Raw genomic sequence first — 21146 nt, forward strand, 5'->3', positions numbered from 1 at the left:
CTTTTACTCGTCACTGTCACGTCACAATTCCTAATAAAACCTGTATCGCATGCACCTGTATGTTCCTTATTGGTTCGTTTGTTCGTCCAATCACAGGTGGGCGCGATTGTCACGCGATTGGCTATCGAATAGGGAATTTTTAAAGTCTCGAAAAGTTTTCCATTCGACAGCCAATCGTGTTTCTTCCACGAACGATCGCGAAGTGCACATTTACATGGATCGGAAACTAACCAATCACGTGTCTAAAAATCTGGAATAAAGTACTCGGTTCTAGCCTAGAATATTCAATAATGATTAGTGAGCATGTGTGTATGTACGTACTATAGATGATTATATTGTATATAAAGAAAAAGAGATATATTTATTTACAAGATTTTATGTGATAACGTAATAATAAATTTTTGATATTTATATTAATCTCGACTTATCACACAAACATTTTGTACTATCATCTGTGTCCATATAACAATTTTATTTTTATATATATGTTTATTGTAACCGGTGCGCATCGACATCGATAAGTCCTTCATTTCTAATTAACTCTATAACCTAACCTAACTTAATCCTAATCCATTTTTATTCTTTATTTATATTACATACGACAATAATTTAAAGAGTGACACCAGAAATTGTTGATCTGGGTTAGTCAACTAATTTATATCTCTTTATGTAAATAATATAATAATGTCAATATGTTTTTTTGCACCAAGACATGCTTAATTTATTTTAAGAGCAAATTATTTTTCAAGTTTCTAAAATACAAAAGATGTATTTATTTATATTCGTAGCAAATTATGTGTGATATATTGCGATATATTTATTTAATAATCTGAGTTTCTCATTAATACATGATTAATAATTTAATTTTTACATATGTAAATAATATTAAATTTGTGGTTGTTTTTTACAGAGAGAAAGATGCCGGACATAAAAATTACACCACTCGGTGCCGGACAGGATGTCGGGCGTAGCTGTATTCTTGTCACAATGGGTGGTAAAAATATTATGTTGGACTGTGGAATGCACATGGGATTCAATGACGAGAGACGCTTTCCTGATTTTTCTTACATAGTCGCGGAGGGACCCGCGACTAATTACATCGATTGCGTCATTATCTCTCATTTCCACTTGGATCATTGCGGTGCCCTTCCATATTTCACAGAGATGGTAATTATACAACTTTAACATTAAAAAACTTTTGTATAAGCGAGCTTTCTTTTTTTGACGTACTATCAATTACATTTATACATCTACTCTCTCCACAGGTAGGCTACACTGGACCGATTTACATGACACATCCAACTAAGGCTATCGCACCAATCTTACTGGAGGATATGAGAAAGGTCGCAGTGGAACGTAAAGGCGAAAGCAATTTCTTCACATCCCAGATGATCAAGGATTGCATGAAGAAGGTCGTTGCCGTCACGCTTCATCAGTCTGTCATGGTCGACCCGGAATTAGAAATAAAGGCGTATTATGCTGGACACGTGCTCGGAGCGGCTATGTTTTGGATCCGCGTGGGATCGCAGTCTATCGTGTACACGGGAGACTATAACATGACGCCGGATCGGCATCTAGGCGCCGCGTGGATAGACAAATGTAGACCGGATTTATTAATATCGGAATCGACGTACGCAACCACGATTAGAGATTCTAAAAGATGCAGGGAAAGAGACTTTCTTAAAAAAGTATGTCTTTTTTGGCTTATTATCAATTTAAAGCACGATTTAGCTGATCGGCTCATTTGTACAATTTCAATGCGATGTGTTTTAGGTACACGAGTGCATCGACAGAGGTGGAAAAGTGCTGATCCCCGTATTCGCTCTCGGTCGCGCCCAAGAATTGTGCATACTTTTAGAAACATATTGGGAGAGAATGAATTTAAAAGTACCCGTTTATTTTGCGCTCGGCTTGACTGAGAAGGCTAATAATTATTACAAAATGTTTATCACCTGGACTAATCAGAAAATTAAGAAAACGTTTGTACAACGGAATATGTTTGACTTTAAGCATATAAAACCGTTCGATAAAGCGTACATTGATAATCCAGGCGCGATGGTGGTGTTTGCCACGCCGGGGATGTTACACGCCGGCCTATCTCTGCAGATATTTAAAAAATGGGCGCCTAACGAGTCCAATATGGTTATCATGCCGGGTTTCTGCGTACAAGGTACCGTGGGTCATAAGGTCCTGAACGGCACGCGCAGAATAGAGTTCGAGAATCGGCAGATCGTAGAGGTGAAGATGGCCGTAGAGTACATGTCCTTCTCCGCTCACGCCGACGCAAAGGGGATAATGCAATTGATACAGTACTGCGAGCCGAAGAATGTTATGCTGGTGCATGGGGAATTCGCCAAGATGGAATACTTGAAGGAGAAGATTAAACAGGAATTCGGTGTCAGCTGCTATAATCCTGCGAATGGCGAGACTTGCGTCATCACAACCACCTCCAAGGTTCCCGTGGATGCTTCTTTAGCGTTGCTGAAAGCCGAAGCGAAGAGATATTCAGCCTTACCGCCAGATCCGAAAAGACGGAGATTACTTCACAGTATTTTAATGTTGAGAGAAGATGGTGTCTGTCTCGTAGATGCGGATGAGGTAATCTTATTAAATAATAAATATTTTATTATAAAATATAATTGTTATATTCTATATTCTATGTTAATTGCACAAGTAAATTGACTGTTCTTGTGTATCTTGTTAGGTTGCAAAGGCTGCAGGTATCACTAAACATGTGGTGAGATTCACGTCCACTGTGCAAGTAAGAGACCCTGGTCCAGCGCAGGCCACCACCTTAAAACTATTACAGCCGTTGAAGGAGAGATTATCCGGATGGACGGTCCAATTAACAGATGGCTCTATATCGGTCGAATCCGTTTTGGTGAAAGTAGAAGGAGACGAAGATGATCAAAAGAGTGTTTATGTTTCATGGACTAATCAGGATGAAGATTTAGGTAGCTATATTCTCGGATTTCTGCAAACAATGTTGAATTGAAAAAAAAAAAAAAATGTCGAACTAAGAAACTTTTTCGACTGTGATACTGAAATGTAAAATTTTTCCGACTACTGTTGAAGGAACAATTATAAATATACGCATATAGATATAGAATTGAGACAAATATTTTCGAGTAAAACAAGTATCGAGTGACTAAATGATAGTATATTATTTATGTTTTAAATATTTGTGTATTTTTACTCTTGAATAGAATAAGTATGAACAATATATATTGCACTTTTCACACATTTTGCAAGTAGTTCTTTTTACCTATATAGTATTATCTATATAGTCTATTATCTGTATAGTTTATCATTTATATAGTATTTATACTACAAGGAAAATAGAATAACTTTATACTATATGTATCAGAGTTGGTAAATATGTATATATACATATCTACCCTTTTCAATCTTTGATATCCATTTCGCATTTTAACGAACTATTGGATGGTAATTAAAGGCGTATGATGTTTTGTTTCATGAGCTCGCTCCTTAATAAAGCGTCGCACACTTAATTGATTAGTCCAATGACATTATTATTTCATTACTAATGTCACAAGAACTAAGCAATGAGTATCAATCAACAGATATCGGTTAAAAGTTACAAATATTTAGGTATCTATTATATTGCGAAAAAGGCAAAATTGTTTATATATATATATATAGTAACAGCTAAATATAATATCTTGTGTCATTAAATGTTATCATTTTTATAAAATTATATGTAATTTATTGATAATGTGTAATTTTTGAGATGTAAAAAGAATGATACTATTGCTGAAGATCTTATTTGATTTGAAAGTACAATTTTTAAATATGTAAAATTGATTAAAACTAGTTCAGTTATATTTTACAGAGATGATTCGAAGTATATATTATATATTATTCTTTAATTATATGTGTATGTATATATATATTAATGTGATTAATAAATATTTTTTTAAAAAGGTATGTTATCTATTATATATTAATAGATAAGTGAAGTCTTCAAGATTTGTCATAATAGCATACAGCAACAAGTAAAACAGTAAACTTTTATTAACTATGAATATGCCTTCTAGATACAAAACGGTAAATAAGTACGCGGTGTACTCAACATACATGCCTCTCTTACAAAAATCAGTACGGTAAATTCTATTTTGCTTACGCGACCAATCGATTATAGATGAACAAAGAACTCTTTAAGTGTACATAATATTAATGTCTAATACAGTGTTTTTAAACATTCATGTAATTGATTGTTTAAAAAAAATCGTTCTCCGAAGAGCTCTAATATTGCTACTTTGCAACAATACAAGAACAGTTTGTCCAATTATAATAAACAGAACATAATTAAATATAAACATAAATAGCCGCTCATGAATCATTTATTTAAATGTCCATAGAATCATTTGTTAATTTAAACTCGTTAAATATTATACTAAAAGTTTAATTGTGAATTATAAGAAAATCCGTCTCGTGTATGCCTAATTTAGTACAGTCATTGGGCGCAATTATAATTTCCGTTAACTTTTGTATATATATAGGATCGCCTCGTTCACGCAAACTCGCCTTACATGATTATTGCACGTGAATCGATTAACAAATTTGAACTTGTATACAATGGAATCAACAACATGAAGATTGTTTTATAAATCTGGTGTATTGTATTCGCTATCGATAACAAAATGCCGTATATATTTTATATGATATTATGCATATACGTGTATATATATTTGTATATATATATTTATATATATATATATATATATATATATATATATATATATATTATTTCTGGTCCATAATATGTCTAATAATAAAAGAAAAAAAAGCGTCAAGCACTAATCAGAGTGCATGACTCAGAAATAATATCAGAATCAATATCATAATATGTAATATGAAGTCATGGAATTACATTAATTAATTAATTATACAATTTTTCTCGAATTGTAAGAACATGCTGAGTGTTATGTTCTTATGCCTCTCGCATAACAGAATTAAAATTTATTAATTATTACAGCTTATAGAATCTATAAACAATTAATATCGGCAATTTGTAACGTACAATTTTGATAATCTTTACATTTGTGTATTGTATAGCTATTAATAACTATAAATTATATAACCATCACATGCGCCAGTATCTCAAAATTTTCCATTTATAATCGCTACGAGTTTAATTATCTATAGTTTTCTGCACATAATAAAATATGATATTTTGTATTTTTTTTTTTACAATAAACATTATCCGTAATATTTTCACTTCATATTTAGTCTTCTGAGTAGCAAAGTATGCCATTTATATCTATATAGCAGTGCTGCATCCCATCTCTTTAACTAGTCAGTACACGCACTGCACTAGCGCAGCTTATTTTTCAAAGTTATTTTTTTCCTGAACCACCCTGAAAGAGTACATTAGTAGAATGAATAGAATGTATTTTAATAACTGATGTATAATTGATGCATTAATGTATAAAACAATATTCTGTACTTGTTCTTCCATATAAAATAGACAAATATATAGATAATAAATAAATAACGATCAATAAAAGTATTACATATCAATTATTCATATGAATAAAAATGACGCAAAATTTAAATATCTATTTGATGAAAAAATTAGAGGAAGAACAATTGATGATCTATGAAAGATTGCGCATGACACTACTGATTATTAATAAGAAACATGTTACACACTAACTAATTTATAAAATATTTCTTATTAATAAAAAGATTTCTTGCGTCATCTTCTTATATAATATCTAAATCTAATATATAGCTAAAAGAGAAAGAGTTCATGCTTTTAAACTATGCTACAATTAATTATTAGGCATACATATTTTTAAAAAAAACCCAATGTTTACACCAAAAAGCAAATTGGGAAAAAAACACATGCGATTATTTACAATAAAAAACACTAAATAGATAAATAATAAAAAATTTCATTATCCTAGAAAGCAATTTATGAATCATGCACATACAATATTCACTACACACATTAAATATATAAATAAGTAATAAAAAAGCAAAAAATATTAAAATACTTAGTTAGCCTATATATTATTTATATTTGATTATATTCTAGGTTTTACATCGACACATATAAAAATAAAAAGCAATAAAGCAGAATTTTTGTAGAAAGCTACAACAATGGCAATAACAATGATATGTATGTATATGGCTTTCTGAAAATTCTGCCTCATCGTTTTTTATTTTTCAAGCGATACATTAATACTAGACGAAAAAAATTTTAATTGGAAAAAAAAAAAAAAAAAAAGCACGTAATATTGAGAAAGATAAATATTTAGTATTTTAAGCTCACATAAAATACATAGGAAAAAAAAAAGAAATAAATAAAGAGCGATATGTAAAATAAAAGTATGTTAAATATCGCTATGAAAAATAATTATTGACTTTTACAATGATTAATTAGTTTAATGAATACATCATTTTTTTCTTTTTCGCGCAGTGTACCCTTTACCCCAGTGTTTGTGCTAATAAAAATTATGAGTAACTATGTACATTTTTTAAACATGTTATATTCGTCTTTGTTTCTTTAAACATATACATTTTTGTAAACATATATAACTTATATTCCTCTTCTTATTGATCAATGCAGCTTTATAATTATAATTTTATACTATCTTATAAAAATAAAATGTATCAACTATTTACCTGATTTAGAAATTAATACATATATGTATATATTACGAATTATATATGGATTGGACAGCCAGTTTCGTAAGTTATAATCGGCAGGAATTAAAGATGGGAATAGAAATTATTTTTCTAGCCATATTGTGTGACGAGAAACACAAGATGCAAAAAAAGACATTTATATAATATAGTCACAAAATAAAATATATAAAGCCAACAATAGCCACTGTAAAATATATTTATGGAACATAAAAATATAAGTGAAATCAAAGTATAAAAAAAGATAAACGCAACTAATAATATTAAATGTAATTAATATATTTTATGAAATTTTAAATAATTATATATGTACATTTACAAAAGTATATTTTATTTGCACAAATAAATTGCATAGATAAAAAAATTTCGAAAACTATAAAAAATAATTAAACGAAAAAATTTATTTTATAACTTATTATTTCTTGCACAAACATCAAAGCACCAAAAAAAATTATACAAAATATATGTTCCAAATAATAACAGACTAATAGACTAACAGTTCTATTAATATGGCCTATATATTTACTGTGACATATTAAAAGACATTTTATAGTATAGATTACGTTATGTAGATTTTGTTTTTTATAGTTTTCACATTATTGTTCGATAAAAAATATATATTCTTTTATGTGTATTTCTATTATACATATATATATACAATTTTCAGAATGTTATAATTTATTAAATTGTAATAATATAATTATATATCTAATTGTATGAGTTAAAGCTGATGGAATTTAGAAAATTAGCTTCAAAACATCAAAAACTATTAGAAATTTATCGCTATATTTTATGTGAAGTAAAAAAAAAATATAATATACAAATACAAAAATTGAAAATATTTGCGTTTATGAATACGAATGTCAAAAATTTAATGTCACAACAGAACAATGTGAGATGAGAAACTAATTCGTAAAATAAATTATGATAAGACCTGACATGAATTGTTCTAGCGGTAATCTACTATTAAAATTTTTCGAAAGGCTAGGAGAAAACATCTCAGTATCTCATCTTTAGATTTGCATACCTGCGAATCTGCGCCGTTTTGCCATGGTTTTCTTAGTGGACTGTCGAAACAATCAAAACAGTTAAATTGTTATTGATCACAGAGCAAGTATTTGAACACAAGGCTTTTTTCTTATGAGTCGTAAGAATTGTACGGTGATCTGTGATTGTTAAGTATATTATATATGTATAAATATTATCGTACAATTAAATTTTTTATACTGATACAAACACTGGGACAAAGACTACTGTTAAAATTACAAATTCCAATTTGTTTTATTACTACATTTAAAAAGAATAAGCCCCCATATTCGATCAAAAAATAATCTCACATTCGATTTACAAAGTCATTATATTATAAATATTATATATATCTTAATTAAAAATCGTATTGTTTCATCGCATAAAATATAAAAGTATCAAACGCTCCTAACTGCTTGTTTTATTGTCTAGTATTATATATATAGTACACACATGTGTATACATATATATGTATATACACATATGTATATACACATATGTATATATATATATATATATATATATATATATATATATATATATATATATACACATATATATATATAAAATACATATACATAAACACATATAAAAAACTACATATATATAATACATATATATAGTACATACATATATATATATTTATATATATATATATATATATATATATATATATAAAATAATATATAAATAATATAATATATTTTGTAGATATAATTTTTAGAGATATATAGAAATGTAAAAAATATGCTGCAAATGTATAACATAATATCTACAAATCTTGTAATTTTTTTTATGCTTCTTGCCGAGTTTATATAATTATTTTAATCGATTGTATGATTGTATCTAAATTGCAAAAGATAAATACTATCTATTTTTAGAGATAACATAACAAAAGAATATTTTTCTATTTAAAAATTAGAAATTTAAATCTAGTACATTTGTACAAGTGACATTAATGTACTAGTGTTTTATATATTTATTTTATAACGTCGTCTAAATAAAAAAAAAATAATAATAAAAAATAATAATTGAGCTATATTTTTTTATCTACCATTACTTTTCAAATCACATGCTACTTGAATAATAATGCGTTTCGCTCTATTTTTGCTAATAACCACAATAATAAAATAATATGTTGAACTATACAAAATCAATCTACACCATAAAAAAGTATTGCTTAAAGATGTATAAGCTACCAAAACAATATTATTTTACTAGTAGCAGAGAAATGATAATAATACTCAGGAAGACTCAGTATTATCACAAAGAATATCTATCGAAAGTAAAGATATTACAAAACGCGATAAAGTAAATATTCTTCAAAGTTTCTTGCATTTCCAATATTTATTATTGCTTACAGTTAAATTTTCTATATTCTTTCGTCACCTCTTTTAATATGCATCATATAAAAAGAAAGACGTATCAGACCATCATGCAATAATAAATTAACTTTGAAATACAAAAATATGCTTTACTTTTTCTCTCTTTTTAAAAGTTAACACAGATTTAATGCAAAAAAATTTGATAAATGCTGAAATAAAATGCTTATCATCTTCACAATGTGAAGAAATATTGCAAAAAATAGAGGAACGCATACACTTCGTGTGAAGAAACTTCATAATATTCTTTGTAATATTGAGCCCTAATAAATAGATTTCATTTCAATAATCAACTGAAGTGCACCTATTACAGTAATCGAGCCAGTAACATTTCTTTTCTGTCTCAAACTTATAAGTTTACCTTCCTCTTTTTCTTGTTTTTTTTATGTTGCTGGCCAGTATATGGGTTCCAATTAGCCTGTGTGTTGTGATCTGTCATATGACAAGATTTGGAGGAGTATTTTGTAGTAAGGGGACTGTTCTCAATTTCTTGTTCAGACTGACTGACCAAATTGACAGGCTTGGTTATGGAACAGTTTGCAAACTCTGTATTCTTGAGCAGAGTACTTTCTAATGCAGCTATCAGAGCTTCAGACACTAGAGGAGGCTGTATATTCCAGATTATTGTATTATATATTATCTGACTATTTAAAGGAAACGGCAATTTATCAAATCGCAATTAACAACTCGCAAATGTAATGGGAATTAATACAACACGCCGATAAAAATTTGCAAAATTGCCGTTCCATACATTGATTATCAACACAATTTTGTAATTGACACACAGTAATCAAATTGCTAATAAAAATACGCAATTGAAATATAGCTATAGATACTTTTAAACTGGTTACAAATCGTTTAAATCAACATATTATATAAATAATATTTATTTCTGCATAATATATCTCAAGCAAATTAATCACTGTGTCGACTAGATAGCTCCAGAGATATATATAATATAAAAATTGCAGCTTACAATTAAAATATATAACCAGTGACAATTACATCAATATTTTTTAGCAAGCATGAATATATGATATTCATGGAATAACACTTTTTTCAACAAATTTGTGAGTGTTTGTAACACATGATTCTGTTGCAAAACTGTATATATTTAGTAAGATTCTAAATAATCATCGATGTGGCATTTCCTTACTTGTTCAATCAATATAAATATATATATGTGATTTTAAAATTTTAATACAAGAAGTATTAATTACGATTTCACAGATCACAAAGATCTTTTATCTCTACTTTTCGTACACATATTTTATATATGTGTACCTACACATCTACCATAAAGAAAATATTCTCTTCTTTTTTATGATAGATAATGTTACTGAAAAATTGCTAATTCAATATAAGTTTTGCAGAAATAAGTTTTTAAATAGTTCTTATTCCCTTCTAATTATATAATATAAAATCTATAAGATAAAATAAAAAATTGTTATTGAAAAATTGAAAAAATTTTCAAAATGTTATTCATACCTTACAGTTTCAATTCAAGTCATATCAAGAGTAAATATATATATATATATATATATATATATATTAAGACACACTTTATCGTACATTAATATTACAAGAATTTTATCAATTTTGCAATAACAACTTTCATACTGCTTTAGTTTTATCATATATACAAAAGAAACAGAACAATCACAATCAGACAGCTGTTAATTATTGGCATTAAACTTTCTGTGATTAGTGAAGTATTATATCAGCGTATTATTTTGCAGCATTATCTTACGCTTTTATTAAAGAAAACAAAATCTTTTGTTACTATAAATCTATTGTTATAAAAGCTGTATAGTATTTCTGATAGAAAAGGCACCATATAAATAAGAGTCAAATAAACCCTTACTAATAGATACGAACCTCGGATTGAAGAGAATCTGATGTAGGGGGACCATTCAGCATAGACTGCTCTGAGCTGCTACAGCCACCGCAAATTTCGTTCTAGAAATGATAAAAACATTTTATTTTCCATAGAATTTACTCACATTATTATTTTAAATATTTATTGTTATACATAATGGGAGGAAAATTAAATAATGCTGTAAACGAAAATACCTTAAGTTGGGACATTTCCTGTTGAAGCTGCGTGACAAGACTTTTTTCGTATACTAAACTCGCTTCGCTAGTTTCAACAAGGGAACGTAATTTCGTAACTTCGGCATCCAACGTCGCCCTTTTACTGCATTCTACTTCCAGCTCCTGCGATAATCTGGCCTTCTCCTGAAACGATAATAACGGACAATACAACATAAAGCAGCATTGCCAAAATTACATTTATAATTTCTATTCAAACAGTATCGTATTACGTATTACACACATGCATATTCTAATATAAAATTGTTATTTAATATACGATAATATATTTAATAATTAAAAATTAATAATTAATAAGAGAACATATAATAAAACACTAAGGATGAATTTATCTTTTACCTCTTGTAATTGTTCTAAAGTGGCCAGTTCATGACTATCTAGTTCTCCGAGGGTAGGTTTTTCCGCGGTGTTAAGTAATTTTTCAGCGCGATTCTGTTCCACATGATCTTCTATCTCTTTCACCCTCTGCTTAATTTATAAAAAAAAAAATGAAAAAATATATTATAATAATGGAAGAAATGCTGCAGAATGAAATTACTATCTTTAAAATAAAAATCTTTAAAATCTTTACCTCTTCGCTTGAAATAAATTTGACTTGCATATTGTTAAGTTCTACTCTAAGATTCGCGACTTCATTCTCTTTTTGTCGAAGTTGCGACTGCCATCTCGTTTCCTCGGATTCTATATGACTCTGTAGTTTGTTAAGCATACCTTCCTAAAAGAGAAAAAAATTTTAATAAACACTAGTTTTATATAAATATATATATAAATATTTTTTAATAAAGTAATATTTAATAAAAAAGAACCCACCGTATCATCGATAATCTGTTTGTAATGTGAAACCATGTTTTGTAGGTTTTTATTTTGCCTTTCCAAATCTGGATTTGCTTGATCTGTATTTTTCTGTTTTAACTCATTCAGAATAGCGCTTACTTTATCTTCGAAAATTTTGAGCCATTGCTCATGAGTTTTCTCAGACACTTTAATTTCTGGAAATATCCTCTGTAGAAGAGCCTTAGTTATTTCTTCTTGCTCCTCTTTGACTTTTTGTTTTGTTTCCTAGTTAAATCAAAAGAGAAACAATATTATACAAAAGAAAGATTTAATATCTAAGAAATATATTAATTAATATTATTAATTATTCGGAAATAAATTTGACTTTTTTCCAGCATTAATAAATAAAATAATATTTACATTTATTTACTATTTAGTTGAATTAGGATAAAATTTTAAAAGTTTATTAAAAAGTTTATCAGTATTATGATACATGCTATTATAATAGTTGAGTTTATGATGTTTAAGTCTAATGATATTAATTAAAATAATTATAGTAAAGAGAGAACATACTTTGATATCCTTTTCACCATTAGATTTGGCACGCGACTCAGCAGCAGTAAGAGCTTCCATCACTTTCCAATTCTTTGTGCGTAATTCCTATAAGATTAAGAAAAATACAGTAAAAAAATTAATTTTTTTACTACAATAATAAATTATAATTTTTGTGCTTGAAAACAATGTGATAAAAAATGAGCATATGCCGATTTATGTGAGAAGAGAAATTAACAAAGTGATGAAAGCAATAAATATGTACTAGTGTACATGTGTGTGTTTTATATAAACATTGCAATTAGATTCAGTTTAAAAGTATATATGGAGAAAATATAACTTAAAATCTATCAAATATAAAAATATAAGGAAATATTTTAATTCAATAAAGCACTTACATTATTTTTGGACTTCTGGAGTTCCAAAGCTTCTTCTAGTTGGCTAATAGAACGTTGATGTTTGTTTGCATCATTTTCTAATACATGTATCCGTTCATTTACTTTATTGAGCTCTTCCTCCTTATGCGTTAACTCAGTTTTTACTGACTCCAGTAAAGCTCTCTCTTCTCTGAATATTTAAAGAATAAATATTTTATGAAGATCAGTTAACTTGGATAAAATATAACAATCATACAAGATGGAATGGAAATTTTATGTTAATGTATTGTGTATATACATTGTCAAGAAAATATGTATTATGTTAAATAAAAATTTACATATACATACGAATTAACATGCGGAGGTTCGGTAGTAACGGCTAATATATTTGTAAGGATTTTTTCTTGCTCACGCTGTTGTTGAAGCTCCTTCTGCTTCTCTATGACATCTGCAAGCTGTATATAAGGCATATATGTTAATATCTTTAGAAGCACATATATATTATATGTGTCTTACAATTTGAAATATATTTTTACCGATACCATAATCATATTTATGAAAACATACATGTAAAAGATTTAAAGACTAAGATAGAGAAGTAATAAGTAAATAATACCTCAACACGCAGTCTATCATTTTCTTCTTGTAGTGTCATAATTCGAAATTGCGCTTCTCCCGCTTTTTTCTCACTGTTCTGTAGTCTACTGATTTCAGTTTGTAGAGCTTTCAATTCGCTCGTGGTTCCATTGGCTTCCTTGATCTGAACATGAGCACTGTTCAATTCCGCCTGTACGCCTGCCAGTGTTTCTTGTACCCTTTGCATCTCGTTTTGATACTTGTTCGCGTTGTTCTTCGCCTCTTTCAAATTACGTTCCGTTTTCTCAAAATCGACCTTTAATATTTCTATCTCCTTCTGCACAGAACTCACTTTGAATTCCATACGCGTGACTTGCGTGTTGGATTGTTGCAGATCGTTTAGTACGACGTTGAGTTTGTCCTGAGATTTTTTCAGTTCGTCCTCCTTGTTATTCAAAGCGGTTTTCAAGGCTATTATTTCGGCCGCTTCCGATTTGGCTTCATTTAACGAAACTGACAATTCTGATTTTAATTTTATCAATTCAGCTTGAGCCTTGCCAAGTTCCACTTTTAAGGTAGGCGCTTCATTGGCTTCACTTTTCACGAGATTCAGCTCGGCCTGCAGCGAATTTGCTTGCTTTTGCAATTCCTGTTCATGCCGATGTGCATTTTTCAACCTATGATCCAAGTCTGCGTGCGCACAATGGGATTCCTAAGTTATAAAAAAAAAAAAAGATTGAATAGAAAATAACTGAATTTATAAGTCTTTGTTAAATCTCAACTATGAATTACGGTTCTTACCTCAAGTTGCCTGGCAACGTCTTGTAGCCGATCGCTGGTTTCCTTAAATAGTTGCAATTGTCCTTCCGAATGCATCAATTGACCTTGCATTATAGCTAACTGTTGACGTAACATCTCTATTTCCGCAGTACTGCTCTCGCAAGTCGCTTGCAGCTCGTTTTGCAACTCCTGCACCTCCACGTGTTTCTGGGCCAGCTGAGTCTTCAACGCATTTTCGTTCTCGCGCATCTGAGCGAACTGCACTTCCATTTGCTTACGCTGTGCCATCAACTCCTGTTGCAAGTGGCCCTGAGTTTGTCCTTGATCCTCTTGCAATTTATGAATAATAGCCGCATCTTCGCTCACTTTGGCTTGCAGCTGTTCGATCTGCCTGGCGAAACCTTGTTTCTCCGCGGCATGGCTTTCCAAAATATGTTGCATTCGAGTGTGCGAGGTCTGAGTCTCTGTAATTTTGGCGTTCAACGATTCTTCAAGCTGCCTGACGTTCGCTAAAAGCCTAGATTTCTCCGAATTAAACTCAGCTCGCAATTCCTTCAACTTATTTTGGAAAGCTACGCTCCCTTCATGTTCATCAGCTAACGCTTTTTCCTTTTCCGCTAATTGTTTTTTTAGCTTGATGACAGGATCGGCACGACCCTCCGTCCATTCTGAATGCTCTAACGGGTTGTCCTGCTGCTTATTCAAGAGTTGATTAGTGAGGATCTGTATTTCAGATCGACTAAGCTCAGCCTTCTGGATACACAGCATCAATAATTCAACATTGACAGCATCTCCATCTAGAAAGGAAAAAAAGTTATCAAAATTAATAATATTGAATTTTTCATTGCAAAAAAATTTCATTTTTTATATACTCTGCTATAAAAACTATTTACGTTGAAAATAAAAATTTATAGATATATTTATGTATGAGTCATTAAAGGTTAAAAAATCTTAACTATGGTTTTATAAAAAAAATGTTTCGCGCGTGTGTTACTTTTTATACAGAAATATAACTTTTATATATTTGGATTTGCAAAAAGTGTAAAAATTTGTTAATTGTTACAAATCACTTTGTTTTTAAAATATATCTAAGATTTCTTACATTATTTATGTTAAAGATTTACTGTTCGTATTACAGCATTACCGATACTAAGCGCACGGACATTGACCTGTGTATGAGTGTGGAGGGGGAAGCAATCCTACCTCAACCACATTCCAAAGCACTTCAAAGGAATTTGCTTGGCTTTGCTTTGAGCAGATTCTTCGCATAGTTTACACGAGTTTTGCCGGATTTTAATTTACATTTTTTTAGTGTAAACTAATTTATTTAGAGAATTCACGAAAGCGACTTTTATGTATTAAATAATCGCGATTTTATAACCATTTTTCTTCATATAAAACGTACTATAAATTGTTATATTTGTAATCGTTGTATACAAATATATGGTATACTCATATTGAGAGTGTATCAAATATAGAAATGTATATGTGTGAATATTACTATCGGATAATATAAACTGCAAAAGAAAGAGCTTGCAAGTGTTATAGTACAGGAAGAAGTAAAGTCGTATTTCCAATCAATTAAATAGCAGACTATAGAATGTAACATCAGGTTAGATATTGATTTGCTCTCTGTAAAAAACACACACACACACAGATTTAAATCATCTCCAAGGTACTATACTTTCGTCATTTACTATTGAAATGGATTATTGATTTAAACAGGTGTGACTGTAGAGATAAGCATGAATTAAAAGTAACAGAAAACTCAAATAATATAAAAGCAATATCTACGAAAAATAATTGTAAGGAATAATAAAATATATAAGATTAAATTTATAAGATTATATCTTTTTGCAAACAATATGACTTACCAATTTGAGATAAGATGTCATTCTTTCTTTTTGTCTTTTTGGGCTCCTTGTTTGATAATTGCTGAACTACAACTTCTCTAATAACTTCCCTTGCTTCCTTAACTGGTGTCTCTTTCTGCTGCTCCTTTACTTCTTTCATAGCTTCTTTATTAGAGAACGCATTAGTATGAGCATTAGAGTCCTGCTTCTCATCTTTAGTGTTTTCATCTTTTTTCTTGACAATGTCTTTGTTATTTTTCTTCAATTTGGTTGGTGTATCCTTTGGTGATTTGTTGGCTTTCTCTGCTGTCTCCGTTTGAGTAATCTGCTGAAGATTCTCTCTCTGTATTGTAACAAATATATTTGTTATTATAATATTATATTATTTCTGCAAAATGACTAAATAAAAAAAAACTCGAGAAAACAGATGGAATATATAATATATTACATCAAGTTATAAGCAATATTCTGTAGCAATATAAAGAACACATTGTTATCACCTAAAATATTTCTTAACAACTCCATAATGGTTAATGTTTCTTTCTGTTAATAAACATTTTTAAAAAATCCTCAATAATTATATATATATTTCTATGCACAAATAATTTTTTCAAATGATAGGAACAAAGGAAATTAATGAAAAAAATTAACACACACATACATACACATACACACAATAACAGATATGATAACAATCTTATAAAGAATTTTAATCAATGCTTTACAAGCAGTTAGCTTTGCTTCTCTTTTAGCTACCCAATATTAGACACTGTATTTATATCCATTAAATTATAAAGTAAAGCAAAATGCAAAGTAGAGTTAAATATGTATGATGCAAGAAATTGTGTAAGAAATTGTGCAAATGATGATCACTCACACTCTGACTCCGTACGAGTTCAAGGTCATCCTTATGAATGAGGTCAAAATGATTAGCTTCTGCCAAGGGAGGTTGCAAGGGATTCAATTCAGTCACATTGACCAATGGCTCGTCTTTATTTACGAGGATTGGCTTTATCTTTTCAAGTTTTCCTTTCTTCTTACTGCCTTTGTTACTCTCCTAAGAGTTAATGCAGATATACAATGCTCTCATATTATTTTGAACAAGGAAGCAATGTATATATTAAGAAAGAAGATATCAAGCAACATACTCGAAAAATTCCATATTGTATTATATAACAATGGGCATACACACATAATTAATTAATTAATCATTATTATATCATGATATTATATGTTTTACATAATAGAATAGACGTAATTTAAATTAAGTTATTGACAACTTGTATAAATTGTTGATAAATGTCCTACATTAAAATTTAATATGATAAATTAATGATAAATTAATATGATAAATTATAAAAAAATTCATATAATAATTGATAATAAATTATTGCTAGCGATTTATTAAGCCATTTTTCACCTTATGTTTATTTTGTCCTCTTGTCGAGCACATAAACCTGAAATTTACCATTTCCATCATATCACTGTTTCAATGATTTTTCAATATTTTCTTTATAAAGAATGAAAGTAAAGTTTGCAACAATCACAATGTAAACATTGTATGTAACAATTGTAATATAAAGATTTCAAAAAATATTTGTATAAAGCTGGCTAAAGTTCTATGGTAAAAAGAGATGTCCAATTTTCCAACTTGGTAAAGAGATTTGTCATGTCTGACTCTTGTAATCTAGGTGATAAGGTGATCGAGGAAGAGAGAAAGAGAGAGAAAGAGAGAGAAAAAGTGAAGCAATATCATTGGAATGCTTTTGCATGCCTGTATAATGAAGTTATTTTTAGAAAATAATCTTGAACTCTTTCAGAGTTACTTATCAATGGGACACATGTATGTAAGAAATAATCAACTAGCAGCCTAAAGAGCCAATCAATATCATGTTCTTAATATAGAATATATTGTTAAAAAATTATATGTACGAATTCTTTCTTATTATTTAATCATTTTTATTTATAAAATCCAATAATATTTAGTTCATATGCAATTTGGCAAATAATAACCTATCATTTTAATAAAGTATGTGTGTGTGTATATCTTCAGATAACTTACCAATACATCATTTATATAAATTTATTAAATAGTGAAGAAAGTGATAAACTTTGATCTTTATTTAAAATAACATTTATAAAAGATAAAATGTCGTTAAAAAAATCTGTATTTTATAAAACAAAATTAAAAGAAAATTAAAACAACTGAAAGCAGCAATAAAAAAGTGACATATGCAAAATATGTCACTTTTATATAATATAATGAATATGATTTTGTAATTGGCTTTATATTAAATCGCAATTTTTTCTGGAAAAAATGTGATAGAACAAAAGTTATACAAAGTTTGTAAATATTCTCAAACACACAAAATTTATTATTAATATTGATTGACAATTTTCGACGACACAACACGACATGACATGACAAAATATTATTCTGTAAATGTATTTGTCTTTATGTCAATGTAGGTTTAATGTGAGTGAATCCATTTACATATTATGAAAAAGACTTTACCGTGTTGTATTATATTGTGTCATGTCATATAATATGGAACGATCTTAAATGCGAAGAAATTTATACCATCTTATGAGTATTCTTTTGCTGTAAGTTATTCAATGTAATGCCCATTATTATATAATGTATATATATATATATATATATATATATATATATATATATAATATGTATATATTATATATGTATATATAATGTACAAGAACTTATATAAATTTTCAGATTGTTTCATATTCATATTGTACATAAAAACTTATACAAAATTTGAATATCATTGTACCATATATTCATGCACATTATGTATAATTAACATATATTGAGATTTATTTGAATATTTTTATGTACAATATGATTATGTGTGAATATGATTGTTTTTTTGTAAATAATTCTTTTATCTGTTATGTACCTTTAAAACCCATGTTAAAGATTACAGTGTTATTATTATTATATAAATTTTGAAAATAATGTAAATGTAAAATAATGTGAAATAGTAACAATTACATCAATTTTATATGTAGATGTGTCTTATAGATTACATGACAATAGAATAAAAATATGCTCAGCCTTGTTCATAAATCTCTTTTCAATGTTAGATAATGATATGTCATATTATGTGTCACCTAGGTTATTGTATTTCATGCATGAAACATAACATTCAAATCTTGAATACTTTAGCTTTATATACATTTCTTTAAGCAAATAATAGTAACTATAGTACATCTATATGTGAGTGTAGTACAAAAAATATATAAATATTAAATAAGTAGACATATATACAAATATGTACATTGATCTAATAATAGAATAGAATTGTACTAGCATTCTTTCGTAGCAATCTTTCTTAGAACAATATTAAACGAGAGATAATCCATACCATTAATTTTATTTGATTCTTATGGATTGCAGTCTCTTTAATAAATAACAATAAATTTTAATAAGTTGCAAGCTTACTTGTACCGGTGGCTCAGGAGGCAGTATTTGGGGAGTCTCTTCAAATTGTACATGCTCTGTCCTTTCATCCTTATCATCTTTTTCATCTTTCTCCTCTTTCTTCTCTTTCACTTTCTTTCCAGCTTTATTTTTGTGTTTCTTTTCTTTGTTTTTATCCTTTTTACCTAGAAATTTGATTTAATGAGAGGGGGTTTTTAAGACACAAGACAATATAACAAAAATGTATTTTTGTTACATTTAACATTTTATTAATTTGTAATATCAATTATGTTCTTTATTTCTATCTATATAAATCTTTTTTATTTTTTATTCCGTAACCAAATTATATTTTATATGCAGTAAAATACTTGATCAAATTGAAAATTTAATTTTACAGACAAGAGCGTAGAAATTAATCGACATACTTGACAATAAATCATCAGGAAGCTTCCTCTGTTCGGCGATTGCTTCTTCGTAAGACTTCTCTTTTATACCAAACATTGATATAGAGGCGATAACTGCAGCTGAGATGACGACAATACCAATGTACACAAGTCCTGTCTGGATATCCATTTTTGACTGTCTTATCTACAAGACATTTATCACATCTTATGCATCAATATTTTCTAAAGTAAGTTATATCATTACTCATTAATTGCATTAATGTTAATGTACGTAAACTATGAAAGAATTTTCTCTCTACTTTCACAACATTTTCTTATCTTTCCACATATCAGCATTACTCAGTCCAAATATATTTATATAACCGTTTGCCCTTTAGATCTATCGATATACACTGTTGAAAGATTCCATATAAATCGTCAAGATAATACATTAATACTATTTGTAAGAAAAAAAAAAAAAAAAAAAAAAATGCCCTTTACTCAACTATTATAAATAACAGAAGACTCTTGAAACAATGAACTGTGCGTGCAGGTGAAGAACAGGCACACTTTGAGAAAAAACAAAAGTGAGTGCAAACGATGGATAATAATACTCGGGAAAAATTGCCGCTAGGAAACAAATGATCTTATACGCTGGTGAATCTGTCCTTGAGAAATGTCCTAACAGCATGACGACGGGACTTGCATCGTGTATACGTGTGCAGGCGAATACGATAAAACGGAGTACGACAACTCGTGCGAAGTTTCGGAGCCTAAGGGGGGATCTCACGATGACATATGGATGACAGGGCGCGCGGCTCGTGGGTCATCGACACATCATCGTCGTCCTCGGGGATTGATCGGCCAGGTACCGGCGTATTACGTCGCGTCAACACGTTTAACGGTGTTAAGACGGCGACCGGCACGCTGCGCTCGCCGCGACGACCACTTACCGAGGCTGTTTATTATTCCGTTGGCTTTCCAGAACGCGACGGAGCACAGGTTTCCGTGGATGGATGGACACGAGCTCCTCGCTGCGGATGCACGGCACGGCACGGCACGGCCCAATTCGCGGGGACGAACGAGCGAGCGAGCGCGACAAAACTGGGTGAATTACACGCGCACGACCCGATCCCTCGTAGCGCTATGGCGGCCGGACGTAGAGCGAGCTGTGACTAGGCGCCGCAAGCCACGCCTATCGGCCGCCGCGC

At 29.5% G+C, this 21146-nt stretch overlaps 2 protein-coding genes across 9 annotated transcripts; one reads left to right on the forward strand and one right to left on the reverse strand.

The window, feature by feature from the left end:
* Positions 1–238: 238 nt before the first annotated feature.
* On the forward strand, positions 239–3946 carry Ints11 (integrator complex subunit 11). 3 transcript variants are annotated; one of them, XM_083038309.1, is made up of 5 exons: positions 239–313; positions 911–1167; positions 1266–1688; positions 1774–2598; positions 2705–3946. In XM_083038309.1, exons 2-5 carry the CDS (start codon positions 919–921, stop codon positions 2993–2995), a joined length of 1788 nt encoding a protein of 595 aa, XP_082894435.1. In that variant the 5' UTR covers positions 239–313; positions 911–918; the 3' UTR covers positions 2996–3946. The 3 variants fall into 3 exon arrangements, with proteins under 3 accessions (XP_082894435.1, XP_082894433.1, XP_082894434.1); XM_083038307.1 differs by having other exon boundaries at positions 298–387; XM_083038308.1 differs by lacking the exon at positions 239–313 and adding an exon at positions 451–641.
* A 71-nt stretch (positions 3947–4017) lies between these two features.
* On the reverse strand, positions 4018–21099 carry LOC145936263 (uncharacterized). Of its 6 annotated transcripts, none has more exons than XM_083038300.1 (17): positions 20889–21098; positions 19978–20140; positions 19580–19737; positions 16985–17164; positions 16129–16450; positions 14276–15051; positions 13515–14186; positions 13247–13353; positions 12920–13088; positions 12543–12629; positions 12006–12254; positions 11767–11910; positions 11535–11663; positions 11157–11321; positions 10962–11042; positions 9445–9690; positions 4018–5381 (listed from the first exon to the last, which is right to left on the reverse strand). In XM_083038300.1, exons 2-17 carry the CDS (start codon positions 20123–20125, stop codon positions 5361–5363), a joined length of 3654 nt encoding a protein of 1217 aa, XP_082894426.1. In that variant the 5' UTR covers positions 20126–20140; positions 20889–21098; the 3' UTR covers positions 4018–5360. The 6 variants fall into 6 exon arrangements, with proteins under 6 accessions (XP_082894426.1, XP_082894425.1, XP_082894424.1 ...); XM_083038299.1 differs by having other exon boundaries at positions 11535–11660; positions 19574–19737; XM_083038298.1 differs by having other exon boundaries at positions 19574–19737; positions 20889–21097.
* Between the last annotated feature and the right edge of the window lie 47 nt (positions 21100–21146).

The sequence above is a fragment of the Prenolepis imparis genome, unplaced genomic scaffold (genome assembly GCF_030444845.1).
Source record: "Prenolepis imparis isolate NDT839.2.m4 unplaced genomic scaffold, iyPreImpa1.0 SCAF_5, whole genome shotgun sequence".
Taxonomy (NCBI): Eukaryota; Metazoa; Arthropoda; class Insecta; order Hymenoptera; family Formicidae; genus Prenolepis; species Prenolepis imparis.

Excerpts from the sequence above, each read along its gene's own strand:
- Ints11 (XM_083038309.1), top strand. The coding sequence starts at position 919 with ATGCCGGACATAAAAATTACACCACTCGGTGCCGGACAGGATGTCGGG. Across the intron at positions 1,689-1,773 it reads AAAGAGACTTTCTTAAAAAA|GTACACGAGTGCATCGACAG; the intron begins GTATGTCTTTTT and ends GATGTGTTTTAG. Across the intron at positions 2,599-2,704 it reads GTCTCGTAGATGCGGATGAG|GTTGCAAAGGCTGCAGGTAT; the intron begins GTAATCTTATTA and ends GTATCTTGTTAG.
- LOC145936263 (XM_083038298.1), bottom strand. The coding sequence starts at position 20,125 with ATGGATATCCAGACAGGACTTGTGTACATTGGTATTGTCGTCATCTCA. Across the intron at positions 17,165-19,573 it reads CTCCTGAGCCACCGGTACAA|GAGAGTAACAAAGGCAGTAA; the intron begins GTAAGCTTGCAA and ends ATTAACTCTTAG. Across the intron at positions 11,043-11,156 it reads AGGAAATGTCCCAACTTAAG|AACGAAATTTGCGGTGGCTG; the intron begins GTATTTTCGTTT and ends TATCATTTCTAG.